General features: G+C 51.1%; 4 protein-coding genes across 4 annotated transcripts; 3 read left to right on the top strand and 1 right to left on the bottom strand.

Annotated features, from left to right (window-relative positions):
- Window positions 1-1796: 1796 nt before the first annotated feature.
- BP5553_04446 (Glucocorticoid receptor-like (DNA-binding)) lies at window positions 1797-4953 on the top strand (the record flags this gene model as incomplete). The annotated part of the gene is made up of 3 exons (XM_032013069.1): window positions 1797-2302; window positions 2374-2743; window positions 2836-4953. The coding sequence occupies 3 exons, from the start codon at window positions 1797-1799 to the stop codon at window positions 4951-4953; spliced, it is 2994 nt and encodes a 997-aa protein (XP_031869669.1).
- Window positions 4954-6345: 1392 nt separating this feature from the next.
- BP5553_04445 (uncharacterized protein) lies at window positions 6346-7319 on the bottom strand (the record flags this gene model as incomplete). The annotated part of the gene is made up of 4 exons (XM_032013068.1): window positions 6346-6390; window positions 6470-6708; window positions 6778-7132; window positions 7269-7319. The coding sequence occupies 4 exons, from the start codon at window positions 7317-7319 to the stop codon at window positions 6346-6348; spliced, it is 690 nt and encodes a 229-aa protein (XP_031869668.1).
- Window positions 7320-8440: 1121 nt separating this feature from the next.
- Window positions 8441-10090, top strand: BP5553_04444 (uncharacterized protein; the record flags this gene model as incomplete). Its single annotated transcript, XM_032013067.1, has 1 exon — window positions 8441-10090. The coding sequence occupies one exon, from the start codon at window positions 8441-8443 to the stop codon at window positions 10088-10090; it is 1650 nt and encodes a 549-aa protein (XP_031869667.1).
- Window positions 10091-11678: 1588 nt separating this feature from the next.
- On the top strand, window positions 11679-13226 carry BP5553_04443 (Thiolase-like protein; the record flags this gene model as incomplete). The annotated part of the gene is made up of 3 exons (XM_032013066.1): window positions 11679-11833; window positions 11886-12523; window positions 12595-13226. The coding sequence occupies 3 exons, from the start codon at window positions 11679-11681 to the stop codon at window positions 13224-13226; spliced, it is 1425 nt and encodes a 474-aa protein (XP_031869666.1).
- Between the last annotated feature and the right edge of the window lie 383 nt (window positions 13227-13609).

Genomic DNA, 13609 nt, shown 5'->3' with positions numbered 1-13609 from the left:
TCACCGCCAAGTGACACCTGGGCTTCCCAGCTTCAGCAAGACGTACAGTACCAAGGAAGGGCTCAGGCTATGGGATGCCGGACTTTCACATTGACTTTCACATTGAAACCATGCTGAATGCTTTCAGTAGAATCGGCCTTGGTGTTAAAAGACGGGAGGCTAGGGGTCGAAGTCCGAACGGAGGCTTTTCAGAGAGAGAGTTTCTTAGTAGTAGCTGATGGCTCGAGTCAGGCAGGGGCTCTGGCAAGCACCGTATGAAGTAGTGCATCTCGCATCGCATCGCATCGCATCGCATCGACCCGACTCGACCTGCCACCCCATGCGTGGAGTCGTGGAGTTGCTATGCGACTTACCACAAGCTTTTAACGGGGGGACAGACTCAAAAGCAGAGGGCAAAGCAAATAGCACAGAGCCAGCACCTTTACCTTTGACTTCTCCATCTCCCACCTTTACCTCTTGCTGGGAATCATAGTTCTTGCGGTTCGGCTCCCCCCGCGGGGTTCCGAAAGATGCGGTCTTCTTGTAGGCGGGATGAATGATCAATAGTCAATGATCAATGATCAAAACATCAGTAGTACGGAAGTGGGTGGGTGTTCACTACTGCTCGGTGATATCGGCAGCTTGGAGGTTTGCTCCGTAAGGTACTTTACGTACGCTCTCGTAGGTGCTACATATAGGTGGTATATACTTCGTACAGGACAGTACGTAGGTTTCCCCTGTGGGGCCATCGGCCGGGCTGTAGGCCCGTTGAATAGTGGACATTTGATAATTATCGGGCTGTGAGACGGGGACTATTGTGGCGCCAGAGAGTGGGAGAGTGGGAGAATGGGTGAATGGGAGAATGGGAGAATTGGGGGGGAGAGGGAGAGGGAGAGGCTCCCAGTAGTAGCAGACTCTAGACTCTGCGCTCTACGAAGCTCCACGCTCCACGCTCCACGCTCTGCCCAGCACTCTCTGCTCGGAAGCCATTTGCAGGTGCGGTGCTGTGAAGGTGAAGGTGAATGTGTATATCTATCTCGGGAGTGCTTCTATACAGGTTTTCGGAAACTGGCGAGTGAATTGGCCTCCTTAGCTGGTCGAACTCCAGCTGCGACGACCGCCACACCTCCAACATCTCCTACGCCCACGCAGTATGCTATTACGCCGACCCGGATCGCCGCTACAACTGCCCTGACTGCAGCTTGCGACTACAACGTCGTCGCGCCCTTATCAGAAAAAAAGTTACAGCCAGGCCACGCCAGTACGAAGCACTGTGTTATAATAATAATAATTATTATTATACAGAGACGCTACGAGTACCTGCGTGTGCGCGCTCGTGTACTCGATACTTCTCTGTCCCTCAGCCAGGTCGACGACAACCACAACCACAACCACAACGACCATCGCCCCCATTGGCCTGGGCCCGTTGATCCTCGATACTCGATCCTCGATCCTCGATACTCGATACTCAATCCTCGACTCCTCGCAGGACTCAGGCTCATTCATCCCCCACCGGCGTCGCATTCCTCGCTTCCCAGTCCCACGTCCGCCAGACGCCAGACATCCAAGGGAAACGGCCTCATTACTACGCCGTGCGGTGGACCCGGATAAGGAAAACCTGACGACACCACAGAGCCAGAGCTAACGACGGGCAATCGCCAAACATCGTCCTCGCCCACCACAACCCGAACCACACGCCCCGAAGAAATCCGGACGCCGGCTTCTCTCCTCGTTGCGCCGCTCATCATTCACCTCAAGAAAGCAAAGCCCGGTCCGCCGGAGGAGGAGTGTTCGGTGTCGTCGCTCCCAGTCCCTCAATGTCTGGCGCAGCGCCGCACTATGAGCAGCGTGGGGGGATTCTGCGCAATGTCCAGGGCGCCTTTGGCACGGTGAATGTGCGCGGAGGGGCGCCGTCGAACCCAACACCCTCATCATCATCAACGTCAATAACAGATCACGACTACCGTTTCCCTCGAAGACCCGCCCACCAGCAACAGAGCGAAGCCAGGACGACAGTCGCGGGACCGCATACCAACGGGAGCTTTTCGGCCGCGCGGGACAAGCTGGATCATTCGGCGACAGCCAGTGCGCGCAAGGAATTGCTGCGTGAGAGCTTTTTCCGGCCATGGAGAGATGACGCCGCGGACGACGACCTCGAGAGCCCAGATGAGATGCAGAGGAAGGACCCATTGGGCACCCAGATATGGAGGCTCTACAGCAAGACGAAGAAGCAATTGCCCAATCAGGAGCGGATGGAAAATCTCTCATGGCGCATGATGGCCATGAATCTACGGACGCGCAAGCAGCAGGAGGAAGCATCTCGGTATGTTATCTCCAGATATTTCCGCTATGCATGTAGTGTAGTGTAGTTTCTAATCTTGTCTTCCCTCCCAGATTGGCCAGGCAGAAGGAGAAGGCCACCAGCACTCCTAGTGGCATTGCACAGCTAAGGAAGTCGTCGGATAAAAGGGCCGCTACGATTGCAGAGGATCCAGATGCGATGAATATCGACGACTTTGTATTCTCCGAAGATATCTCGACGCCGGCTGGGCTTGGCATGTCCTTCTCCCCAGAACTCAGCAACAATGAGCCCGAGAAGTCTTCCAATGCGCTGGCCTCGGCGATCCCCATCAAGATGCGAAAAGAGTCCTCGCAATTCTCGATCCCCCAATCTGTTCCTGTTCCCCACCACAATCCTCGGACTGATGAAGAGTTCAACTATGTTCAGCGACATATTCGAAAGACGAGCATCGATGAGAGACGCGTGAGTTGCTACTTCTTTAATCCCAGACTTCTTAATTGCCTCCCATTGCGCCACTCGTGATAAGGAGCCTACTTTTTACTAACGATTCGTAGACGAGGAAACGCCCAGCAGACTTCTCTCCCAACGTTTCAGCTGTGGGTGCAATAGCAATCCCCAGCGATCCAGACCATGATACCGATATACATGACTATTCCCTGGATCAACATCATCTCCCCGACATGTCACAGTATAATAACCCAGCAATTCCATTTCATCTTGATACCTTTAATATGGAGCAGGATCCCATAGCCGCTTCTGCGGGGCATTTCCAGCAGAACTTCTCCTTCTCGCCATCTCATTCCCCTCTCGTGCATCATGGTCCTTTCTCCGCCCTTTATAATAACGCGTCAATGCCCTCTTCCTCAATGAATTCAAATGACTTCTATTCACCGCCGGGAAGTGCCTATCCATCCGCAGTTTCGACCCCACAACCAATCCTGGAAAACGAACATATGTACTTTCAAGGCATGGATATGCGACATCCAGCCTCAAATACCTTCAACGCCCCCGCGTCCAACTTCTCCAACTCAATGGCCACTCAATACATGTACAATGCCAACGGAGGGCCGATGTTCACCTCAGCCAACCCCCCGGGGACCAGCAATGCCTTCGCTTCGTTTGGCATGATCCAGCATATTGATCCGAGTCAGGTTTACCAGCCAGATCATTCCACCCGGTCGCCAGGCATTAATACAGGCAGCGAAAATATGTTCACTTTTGGGGCAGATTCGGACAACGAGGATGAGGAAGGGGCGGCATTTGCTGATCGCACCCTCATAATGCAAAACGATTTCACGCCATCCCCGATGGACGATTCGAAGATGGACACTGGGCCCGGTGGATCTTTGCCATGGGATACTCCGCTCCCCAAATCATTTAACACGCAGGCTGCACGTTACCCAGGTGGCCCACCAAGGAAGCAAGTCACAATTGGAGGAACGACAACCGACATGAGCTCTGTCTCTCTTGAATGGGATGGCTCAGGTGGCTCTTTGGGCCATACTCAAGGATCCGTACAGTCTCCCTCCGACAACGTGGGAAGGAATAACAGTGACCGACGGCAAAAGATTCCACGTACGGCTTCTACCCCCAATGCTGCTTTGATGGGGCAACGGAATAGCGGTATGTTTGACCATGCGGCTCAATCGACCCCAGGTTCGCCGGCAGATCCAAGTAACATGTCGGGGTTCTCGTCTGTGGCTCCTAGCCGCCCGTCAACTCCAGGCAGTACAAAGCATGGATCTACTACCAATCTTGCTAGCATTGCTAGCACCCCAGGGGAAAATGGAGCCCCAATTACTTGTACGAACTGCTTCACCCAAACCACACCGCTTTGGCGGCGGAATGCAGAGGGACACCCGCTTTGCAACGCCTGTGGTCTCTTTCTAAAGCTGCATGGTGTTGTTCGACCACTTTCTTTGAAAACAGACGTCATCAAGAAACGCAACCGTGGCTCTGGTGCCTCCATACCTATCGGTGGATCTGGTGGATCTTCCACCCGATCGAAGAAGCTAGGCAGTGCGTCATCAAGTAATTTGTCGAATACCAGAAAGAATTTCGTCGTCGCCTCTAGCAACACAGCACCAGGTGCGCCGAATACGACGCCTACCGGTGCTCATGGAAGGAGCCCCAATGAGAGCCAAGCTGTTACAGGCTCTGTGGGGAATGGAAGCAGCACTGCAGGAAGTACGCCGACGTCATATCACGGTTCTGCAGGGTCATCGGTGGGTACGACTGCAGTCAGCGGTGGTAAAGGTGTTGTGCCCATTGCAGCTGCACCCCCTAAAGCGACCCCTGGGCCAGGTGCAACAGCATCGACCACCCCTCGATCAAGTGTTGCGGTGGCGCCCAAGAGGCAAAGGCTCCATAGCAAGAGCGTGAGCGCTATCGAAAGTATGGACGTTGACTCTCCAGCGACCTCGTCAGGCTCCAACGAAGCAGCAGCGAAGCCTCTGGGTACGGGAATGGCTGGGGCCGGGGGTAGCATGTCGAATATGGATCTTGCAAACAGTTTTGGAATGACGAGGTCAGTAGCACCTGGAGGCACAGCAATGCCTAATATTGGCAGCATGGGTGGACAACCTTCTGGGGCGGTCATGGCTAGTCACCATGGGTTAGCCGGTGCGGGTACCGGTCCACAGGAATGGGAATGGCTGACGATGAGCCTCTAAATCATTGCATGTTACGAGACTCTCTGTGCTTGTAATGCATAGTGTTCGCCCTGTGTAGGTGCCCTGGTCTGTATCTCATGAGCAGCCCATACTACAGACGCTTCACGGTTTGGGTTGGGATAGCTCTTGTGTTTAGGCGTGATTTCTTTTGCCGCAAGCCTCCGCCCGCATTTTCGCTTATATATATCTGGGGAGGAGCTACTAGGTCTGTGTCTATGTCTGGGTCTGGCTCGGTTTTGGAATTCATGATACCATCTTTGTTGCTTGTTTGGCGCAGTTGGCTTTTGTCCTGGGGACGGCACTGAGCCTTCCTCATTGTCTATGTTTTTAGCCGGGTGCAAAATCTTTGCTCTGGCTATCGGAATCGGTAGTATATAGACTGGTATGCTAATGGAGGCGGGCTGGGTTTGCTTTTGTTTCTCGCGGGGTTTGGTTGCATTGTTCTTTTGCTGCCTTACTTAGACTGGGTTGCGTCGGGTTGCGTCTCCATACCTTTACAAATGACTGATGATGTTGGGCACAGAATGATGGATGGGTGGTGCGACAAGGATGTTCCCCTAGAGTTGGTAGCAAGCGGGTGGGACGCAGTGCATTATGATACCTTGATACCTGGATTTTAATGTTGGTATTTTCGAGTCTGTTTTGGCTGGGCGATGTTCTATGCGGTGGTTAAGTGTAAAGTCGTGCGGGTATATAAGCTCTAGATGGATTTGAGGCGTGATAATATTACATATAACTATATTTGATGCATTTCTGCTTTGGGTGATTAATTTAACGCGTGGTCATTTAGTTGTAGTGTTTCTTTCATGGTCATAAGAATATATGTTTACGTTTGTTTGGTCTCTCCTTTACACGGCTTGCTTTGATTAATAGTATGCTGCACACTCTTAATGTAGCTTGCCCTCGTGACTGTAGATGGTAAGAAAAATGCGATGAGAGATCGATCACTACGTATAGAACAGATAGGACTGCCTTACCAGCCTCCTACGGCTACGATTAGTAAGGGATAATGTGGGAATCTCATTACGGCCCAGATAATGTGCATTTCTTATTCTTGGGTATTGGGAAGCTAAAGTCGGCGGTAGTTAAGGGACGCGGCGCGGTAAGAGAAAGAGATAAGAAAAGAATAAGCGGTCGGATTGGAGGTCTCCTACGAGTCTCGGCCACCAAAGTTTCGATTTCAAAGTACCTTCTTCAAGAAACCTGCGCCTTGAATAGCGGACATGGTACGTAGTACAAGTTTCTGTATGGATATAATATCATATATTCACCCAACCATAGCTTATGACATGGCCACAAATGCCCCCCATCTGCCCTAACATACATCAGTCATACCCGTTACATCTTACTCCCGCCCCCTATCACACCCGAAATTTTACCCAGTTAGGTGATTTATCCCTTCCAAACAGCAGGACCGGGCATCTGGTACGTGGTTGGCTATTGGCACTCATTAGCATCATTGCATTCCCATTCCTGCCTTACCCCGAACAAAGGCCAGAGCCAAAGGAGTACTCACAACTGGGTAATAAATATTAATCATCAGTCCCGGATCCGTTGCCTTATACGCTCCAGGAAACGCAACAAGCGGGCCTGGGGTTCCTGATCCACCGCCCGTAACTGTAATTTGTCCGCACGAGATGTAGAACTGTGCACCGCCGGCGGCAGATGCTGAGTGGAGGCCAATATGCTCAATGCGGAAGAGGTAGTCGCCTGCGGGGACGGAGCTAGGGATCGTGAACATAGCTTTGGTATAGCCTATTGGGTATGAAATGTTAGTATACCGACTTGTCTAAGGACATGGAGGGAGGAGTTAAAAGTATATACCGTTGTTTGCCCACGTCAGCTGGCTGCCAAACGTCGGCCCTTGCTCAAAAATCTTAAACCACACGTTCCCACTTCCATCCCAATTAGCAGCCGTCTTGCCGGAGGGCACTTTAGCCATGTAGGCCATCAGTGGGCCGGGGTGATAAATGTCTGGAGAGGCAGTGAAGCCAGCTTGAGAGCCGGCGGCAACGGTTTGAATCCCAGCGGCCGACTTAGAGGCTCCTCCAGCATTGCATCGGATGTCGAGGGAGGAGACATCCGTTACGGGGCCGTTGGACTGATAGTTTGTCCATTGGCGCACATATTGCCACTCAGGTGTCGTGGTGCTGCCGGTGATGAGAGATGGGAAGGTGTACTGAGAATTATAGTTAGCAACCAGATGTAGAAATAATAGAGTTTGCTAGGCTTTAGTATGGCAAAGTAAAAGGTGGTGGATGAATCGTAAAACGACTTCTGGTGGACAAAAGAAATGTTATCAATGGACGACTTACATGAGCCTGAACTGTGGCCACGAGGGCAAGAATGGAAGCAACGGCCTTCATGATGAACTCAGACAACCGCTAAATATGTATATATGGGATGGGAAGAGGGAGCTGTCACTTTTCCAACAGGTACCTCCCTTCATTCTTATAGTCCTGGAGAGCCACGCGGCTATCACGGATAGCACGCCGAAATACTTCTTTCCTTGATCACCTCTGACGCGCATGTCATTACAGCCATATTGCTTCGGTCCTTGAGTTGCCGCATGTGGACATTCCAAGGGTTCATCCGTGGCTTTCTAGGGAGGGCGATAGTATGCAGGACGACGCCCGATTCCCCAGATTTCCAGGTCTGCCCCACAGTCTCCCCAGTTTCTGCTATCGACTTAATCAATTTGACAGCCACATGACCGTGCCTCGTACGCCATGCTAACTAGCACTACTAGGGACAAGTTTGCAATATATCCCATTGCGGCTAAATCTCCCACAGGCCCGTCTTCCGCTTAATGTTGTTTAGCCAAACCGACCACTACTGACAGGCATGTGCTTAAAAAGACGACAAATCTGGAGTATGGCCCGTCGAATACCTGGGCACTGTTTCAACTGCCGGCTGGATGCGGGCGGTTCACGCTCCGCTCTCCGAGACTCACCACTGGATAAAGCTCTCGACTTTATTTGGCACACAAAAAGCTTGTTTCCAAGTTAGCTGAATCGAGACATCCGAAATAATCTTGCATGATCTCTGGAATTTAAAATGGCAAGCACAAATTGCAAATGTACGTTACGGATTGTGGATCAATAATGTAAAGTTTCAATAAAGAGAAAGTTCAAGTATCCTCTCTTTGGACCGCCCTGATTTCGTCATTGCGAAATTTCAAAGACTGGCCGGTCACACTAATAATGCCCTGCTTTTGCATTTTCGATGTGGCAAGCACGGTGAGAGTATTGGCTGCCGTTTATAGAAGCGGGACAAAGGCTCTATGCATAGGTCTCTTTGAGATAGAGCTATGCGAGCATTGAGAATGAAGCACAGAGTTGAACAAAGGAACGGGGTTGATGAACTTAGAATCGCCATATTTTTCCATTGAGACCTATCATTTATTTTCATCATCATATCCGCCTGGCTGGCAGCACCCTGAGAATTGCTAAGCCTTCAAACTCACCGTCTAACGATCTTTGCAACTATGTCAACAGAAGATGACTTAGAGGAGGTCTACCAAATGCTGAGTAGGAGCTTCTCGGAGGATGAGAGACTGGAGATGCAACAGATCCACGACTTCGAAGAGGAACATCGTCTGGCAGACGAGGAGGATTGGGAAATACAGGAAGCTGTTGCGAGACAACAAGTACGTGAGCAGATGCAGAATCGCCTGTCAGGTGACTTTGAATTCGCGACAAGTTGGATAAATTCTCTAGAGAATCAGCAATCGAAAATCCAGGATCTGGGGCGAGATGATCTAAAGGGGGCGGGCGTCGGGGACGATACACGTCAATTGCCCGTTGCAGACCTAGGGACGAAACTCGAAAGGTATCTGATAAAATGGAGGATGAGTGAAGGCGGCGAGAACGAAGAACCTAATAAACTCCAGGATAACACGGATACGGAGTGGGTGATGGCAGCGAGCGTTGTTAAGAGAACTGCAAGCCTCCTCCAAACCGATGCATATCGTCTGCTCCGCTTGATAGCCTACCTTACCGGCCAGGAATGCGAGCTCCAGCAAGCGGATGTCAACTGGATGGCGCCATATCTTGAAGGACATCTTAAATTAGTGAAAGGAGATTATGATGATGACATGTACCACCAAAGCCAGGAAGGTTATGTCGAGGGGCTCGGGTTAGAGCACCTGCCCACTTGCCATGCCGACGGGTGGATGTCACTGGACCTTGAGCCTACGGATGGTCGGGAACAGGCAGGCAAGCCCTCGATCCAATTTAGCATGCCAGGCTTTTCCGCTGCTAGGCGGGAAGCTGTTGCAAATATCTCAATCCAAAAGCCCAAAGACGAAGAATTGGATGATCAGTCGCCACATAGAAAGTACGCGAGGGAAGCATTTGAGCTATCGGCCCAACAACTAGAAAGAAACAGCGAACTACACGAATACAGAGCGCCGGATTCTAGTTTGCAAGGTCTAGGGACCATTACGCACGTTGAAGTCGCAACAGCTTCCCACAGCTATGAGCAAAGAAAGCAGCTGGATTCTGATGTAATTGACCGCGTTAGGGGCATTGCAGATGAGTTGGCGAAAGGTAAAACTGTTCTGGAAGGCGGTCTTGTGGAGGCCTTGGATGTTGGTGATAAGCTGATAAAGAGCAACGCTTCTTTGGAAGGAAACCTTGTAAATGTCTTATACCGACTCGACGAGGAAACGAAATGGCGCAAGGTGGCAGAGAAGCAGATACACGTTCTATCCCGAGAACTCCATCAGGAAAGAACAATTATCCAGAAGTTGAGTGACCAGCGAGAGGCAATTACGTCGCATATTCGAGCAAACCGTGAGTTTAGAGCTACGAGAGATAGCCTGAAGGAACAATTGGAGGGGGCCCGGTCTCGTTTAGCGGATGAAAGGAGAGACCCGGAGCTGGAATTAGAGGATATAATCGAGGTTGAGATGCTTCAAGCTGCCATTGACGACTTAGAGAGTGAGAAGGAACGGGCCTGGCTAGAGTTTGTTGCACCACTCGACGGGATAGCTGCTACTGAGATGGCAAAAGCTGATGGTTGCGGGAGAACAAAGGCGGTAGAAAGAGGAGCAGCCCATGATGATATTTGCTTGTACTGCGATACAGAATACTGCCAAGGCTGCTCTGGGTTTGCGAGGAATGGCGGGTCTTGACTCTTGACCGGAGTTGTGTTCCTGTCATGCATGGAGAGATCTGGTAGAGGTAGTAATGCTGCTTTTCAGAACGTCTCGGCCTCCGGAGTATCATTTCGTACCGTCCCACTGTTTCCACCTTGTTCTGATCGTACACCAGGCAAAGCCTTGGACGGGCATGGAGGTTGTACCTCGATGGTGTCGATTGCACGACCATATCGAATATCCACGCTCATATGAGATACAGCCTCACGAGCGCCACAAAACAAGCACCATGGGCTGAGGCATGCAGCAGCGGGCCTCCCAGCCCCTTCGTCGACGCAATCTCTCCTCTAACAACCCGACTCAGGGCTCTCGCAAGCGGAGCCACATGGTAGACGGCCAGCGCGCCGGCAACATTCTTACTAGTGCCGTCAACCTCGCGGCGGGCAAATATGAAGGCAATGAAGCTCGAGACGAGTAGAAGAACAGCATATTGTCTGATGATGGCATGGGCTTGCGGTGCGGGAGATGGAAGTTGTTGTGCTGGGTTGAAGAAGAAGTTGAGCGAGGCGGGAAGTTCAATGGCGAAGTGAAGCCAGAACGGGAGGGAGAGTGGGATCGAGGCAATCATCTCGGCAGCTTGGGAGGTGGTATGTGCTGTATCGATTATATCAATTATATCAAGTACAATAATAATCTGTCTTGCGTTGTATTGCAGAGGGAAGTATATCTAGACATGTACCTTATTAAGTAAGGTATGTAGAGTCTGTACTTCATACTCGTACCTGCGGAAATATGGCTCGACACGTGACGGGCAATCTGCCTTCTACCTACATGCCTAACTTATAAGGTACATACTTTGCACCTAGCACATCCATTACGAAGTACACATTTCATACCTCTCACACTTCATTCATTTCCTTCCAATCCAATCCAAGTACTCTACCGGCATTACGGTGTGATCGTTAGATTGGTTGGCTCAAGCTCCAAACGGCGTCAGCCCTCAAGCACAGGAGGACACCCGGACTAGAAGTGCCATGCATTTCAGACAATCCGTGCTGCAAGACCTCGAGGACAGGTTATCTTTCCAGCCATGCCGTTTCACCATCGTGGCACACCAAACCCGAGAAGAACGGGGCCGGGAGGCTTCACGATAGACGAAGCAAGCCAAGCAAGAAAGGTTCATAACCATATCTTGGCTCCTGTCCAAGTCTCAAAGATACTGCCAGCTTATTCCAACCCCAACTCCTGACGTAACTACGAAGTAGGTGGTCGATAAGAACCTACATGCACCTCCATACAACAAGCACGAGTACAGTCTCCACCTCGGCCCCCCCGCCAAATACTTCGTACAACACATATAACAACAACAGTCGCCCAGCAGAGGCACCCGTCGACCTCAATTAGTCTTGATCCTCGTCAAATTGGCTACTACCACCCCTGTCCTAATCAATTGCGACGTATTCCAACACGCGCGACGAAATCCACCCAGGCGTGTACATAGCTATAGGTACTGAAGTCTCAGCCGCTGCTTCTGCACGTATAGACTCTCCGCTTCCGCCCGTCGCGTTTTCTCTGCTTGTTAACTGGGCTCTGGGCACTGGACTATCATAACCCGCTCTCCAAAATGCTCTCCTCTGAAGATGGCGAAGATGCGGCTACCAGCCGCTTTGGGAGCTTGAATCTGTCCATACTAGGGCTGGGAACAGAATACCCTCCGTATCACCTCGATCCCGCAGCTCTAGACACGCTCGTCCAGCGTCATTACCCAGAATCCCCAGCGTATGCTCATCCTCTCAAGTTCCCTTCCCTTAGCTAATGATCCAATCTCTAGCATGACCAAAATCCGAACCATAAACAAATACACTGGAATAGACACCCGGTCTGCAATTGGCTCCGTGGACCACCCAATGGCCAACATGGACCGCGCGCCGAACATTGACGAGCTCTGCTGCCTTTTTCTGAAAGACGGGGTGGCTCTAGCGGTGACAGCTGCGCGTAAAGCGCTGCACGAAGCGCAACTCTCGCCGTTGGATATTACGCATGTTGTTTCGACAACTTGTACGAATAGCGCAAATCCTGGGTTCGATCACTACGTTTGCAAGCAATTGGGGATGACACAGCCTGTAGAGAAGGTACTACTACATGGGATTGGCTGTAGCGGCGGGTTGGCGAGTCTAAGAACGGCTGCCAATCTGGCGCTGGGAAGTTCATTCATGGGCCGGAGGGCAAGGGTGCTGGTTGTTGCGCTGGAAATCAGTAGTCTGTTGGTGAGGAGCGAATTGGATAGTATCCACCAGTCGCAGGAGACAAGAATTGGGGTTGCGTTATTTAGTGATTGTGCGAGTGCGGCAGTGCTAAGCAATGGAATCGACGATGGCAATATGGAGCCAGTATATGAATTGTTGGGCTGGGACCACCGGATAATCCCTGATACGGAGGAAGATCTGGGATTCGACGTCGACCCATTAGGTATATATATATTGATTTTCTTCCCTCTCCATTTCCTTCCCTTAGAAGAGAGTACTGACGCAGAATCATAGGCTGGAAAGTCGTTCTCTCCCCCCGGGTCCCTAAACTAACCGCCGGCGTCGTTTCCCCCACCTTCAACGATCTCCTCTCCACCCTCCCAGACCTCCCTCCACAGTATCGAGAGGCAGCAGATTTCGACTGGGCACTACACCCTGGCGGCTCAACGATCCTTTCAGGCGTCGAGCGCGCCATGGCCATCACACCAGAGCATATGCGTGCCTCCTACGACACGTACATTAACCACGGCAATTCATCCTCAGCAACAATACTCTCGGTGATGGACAGGCTACGGCAGAAGGATATGGATGAGTTAGCGCCTGCAGGAAAAGTGAAGGACTTTGTAGTGGGCTGTGCTTTTGGTCCAGGTATTGCGATTGAGATGTGTATGCTGAAGAGGAATCTGCGACATGTGAGACGCACGCTTGTTATCACGGGTGGCGAGGCGACCCCTCCTATGACAGAAACGGATCCGAGTGATGAGAGTGAAGGGAGTAGAAGTGACGGAGAAGGGGACGACCTACCTCAAGCAGAGAGAGAAGTCGACGGCATGACGGGGGAGGCTAGTGAACTGGTATGCGAGAAATCGAATAGCGAAGAGAAAGATAGTCTGGCAGAAGCGCTGAATGGCGTCGAATTGGATTGAGTGGCCCTTTGGAGTCCGGGAAACAGCAGTATCGATATCAAAAATAGTGGTCGCAGGTCTGATCTTTTGTATAACGGCGAGAAAGCGGTATTCGAATCCTCTCGCATATACACTATACGCACATCGATATACCGACGGACAGGAGACACGAAAAGACGAAGCAGCATATACGAGCATAGCATATCCTACGGCGTCAGGAGTCTTTAGAATCCTAATATTGCTTTTGCAGGAAGAATAACAAATAAGCGAGCGAAAGCCGCAAGGGGGATATTTTCTAAAGGGGAAGATGAAGATATAGACAGATACACAAACAAGAAATAAACAAACAGGGTAGATGAAAATGTAGAATACACTCACCTTTTAGTTGTGCACAAGCTAAAATC

This window comes from Venustampulla echinocandica (genome assembly GCF_003357145.1).
Source record: "Venustampulla echinocandica strain BP 5553 chromosome Unknown scaffold_2, whole genome shotgun sequence".
NCBI lineage: Eukaryota > Fungi > Ascomycota > Leotiomycetes > Helotiales > Pleuroascaceae > Venustampulla > Venustampulla echinocandica.
This window is presented reverse-complemented; position numbering and strand designations above follow the sequence as displayed.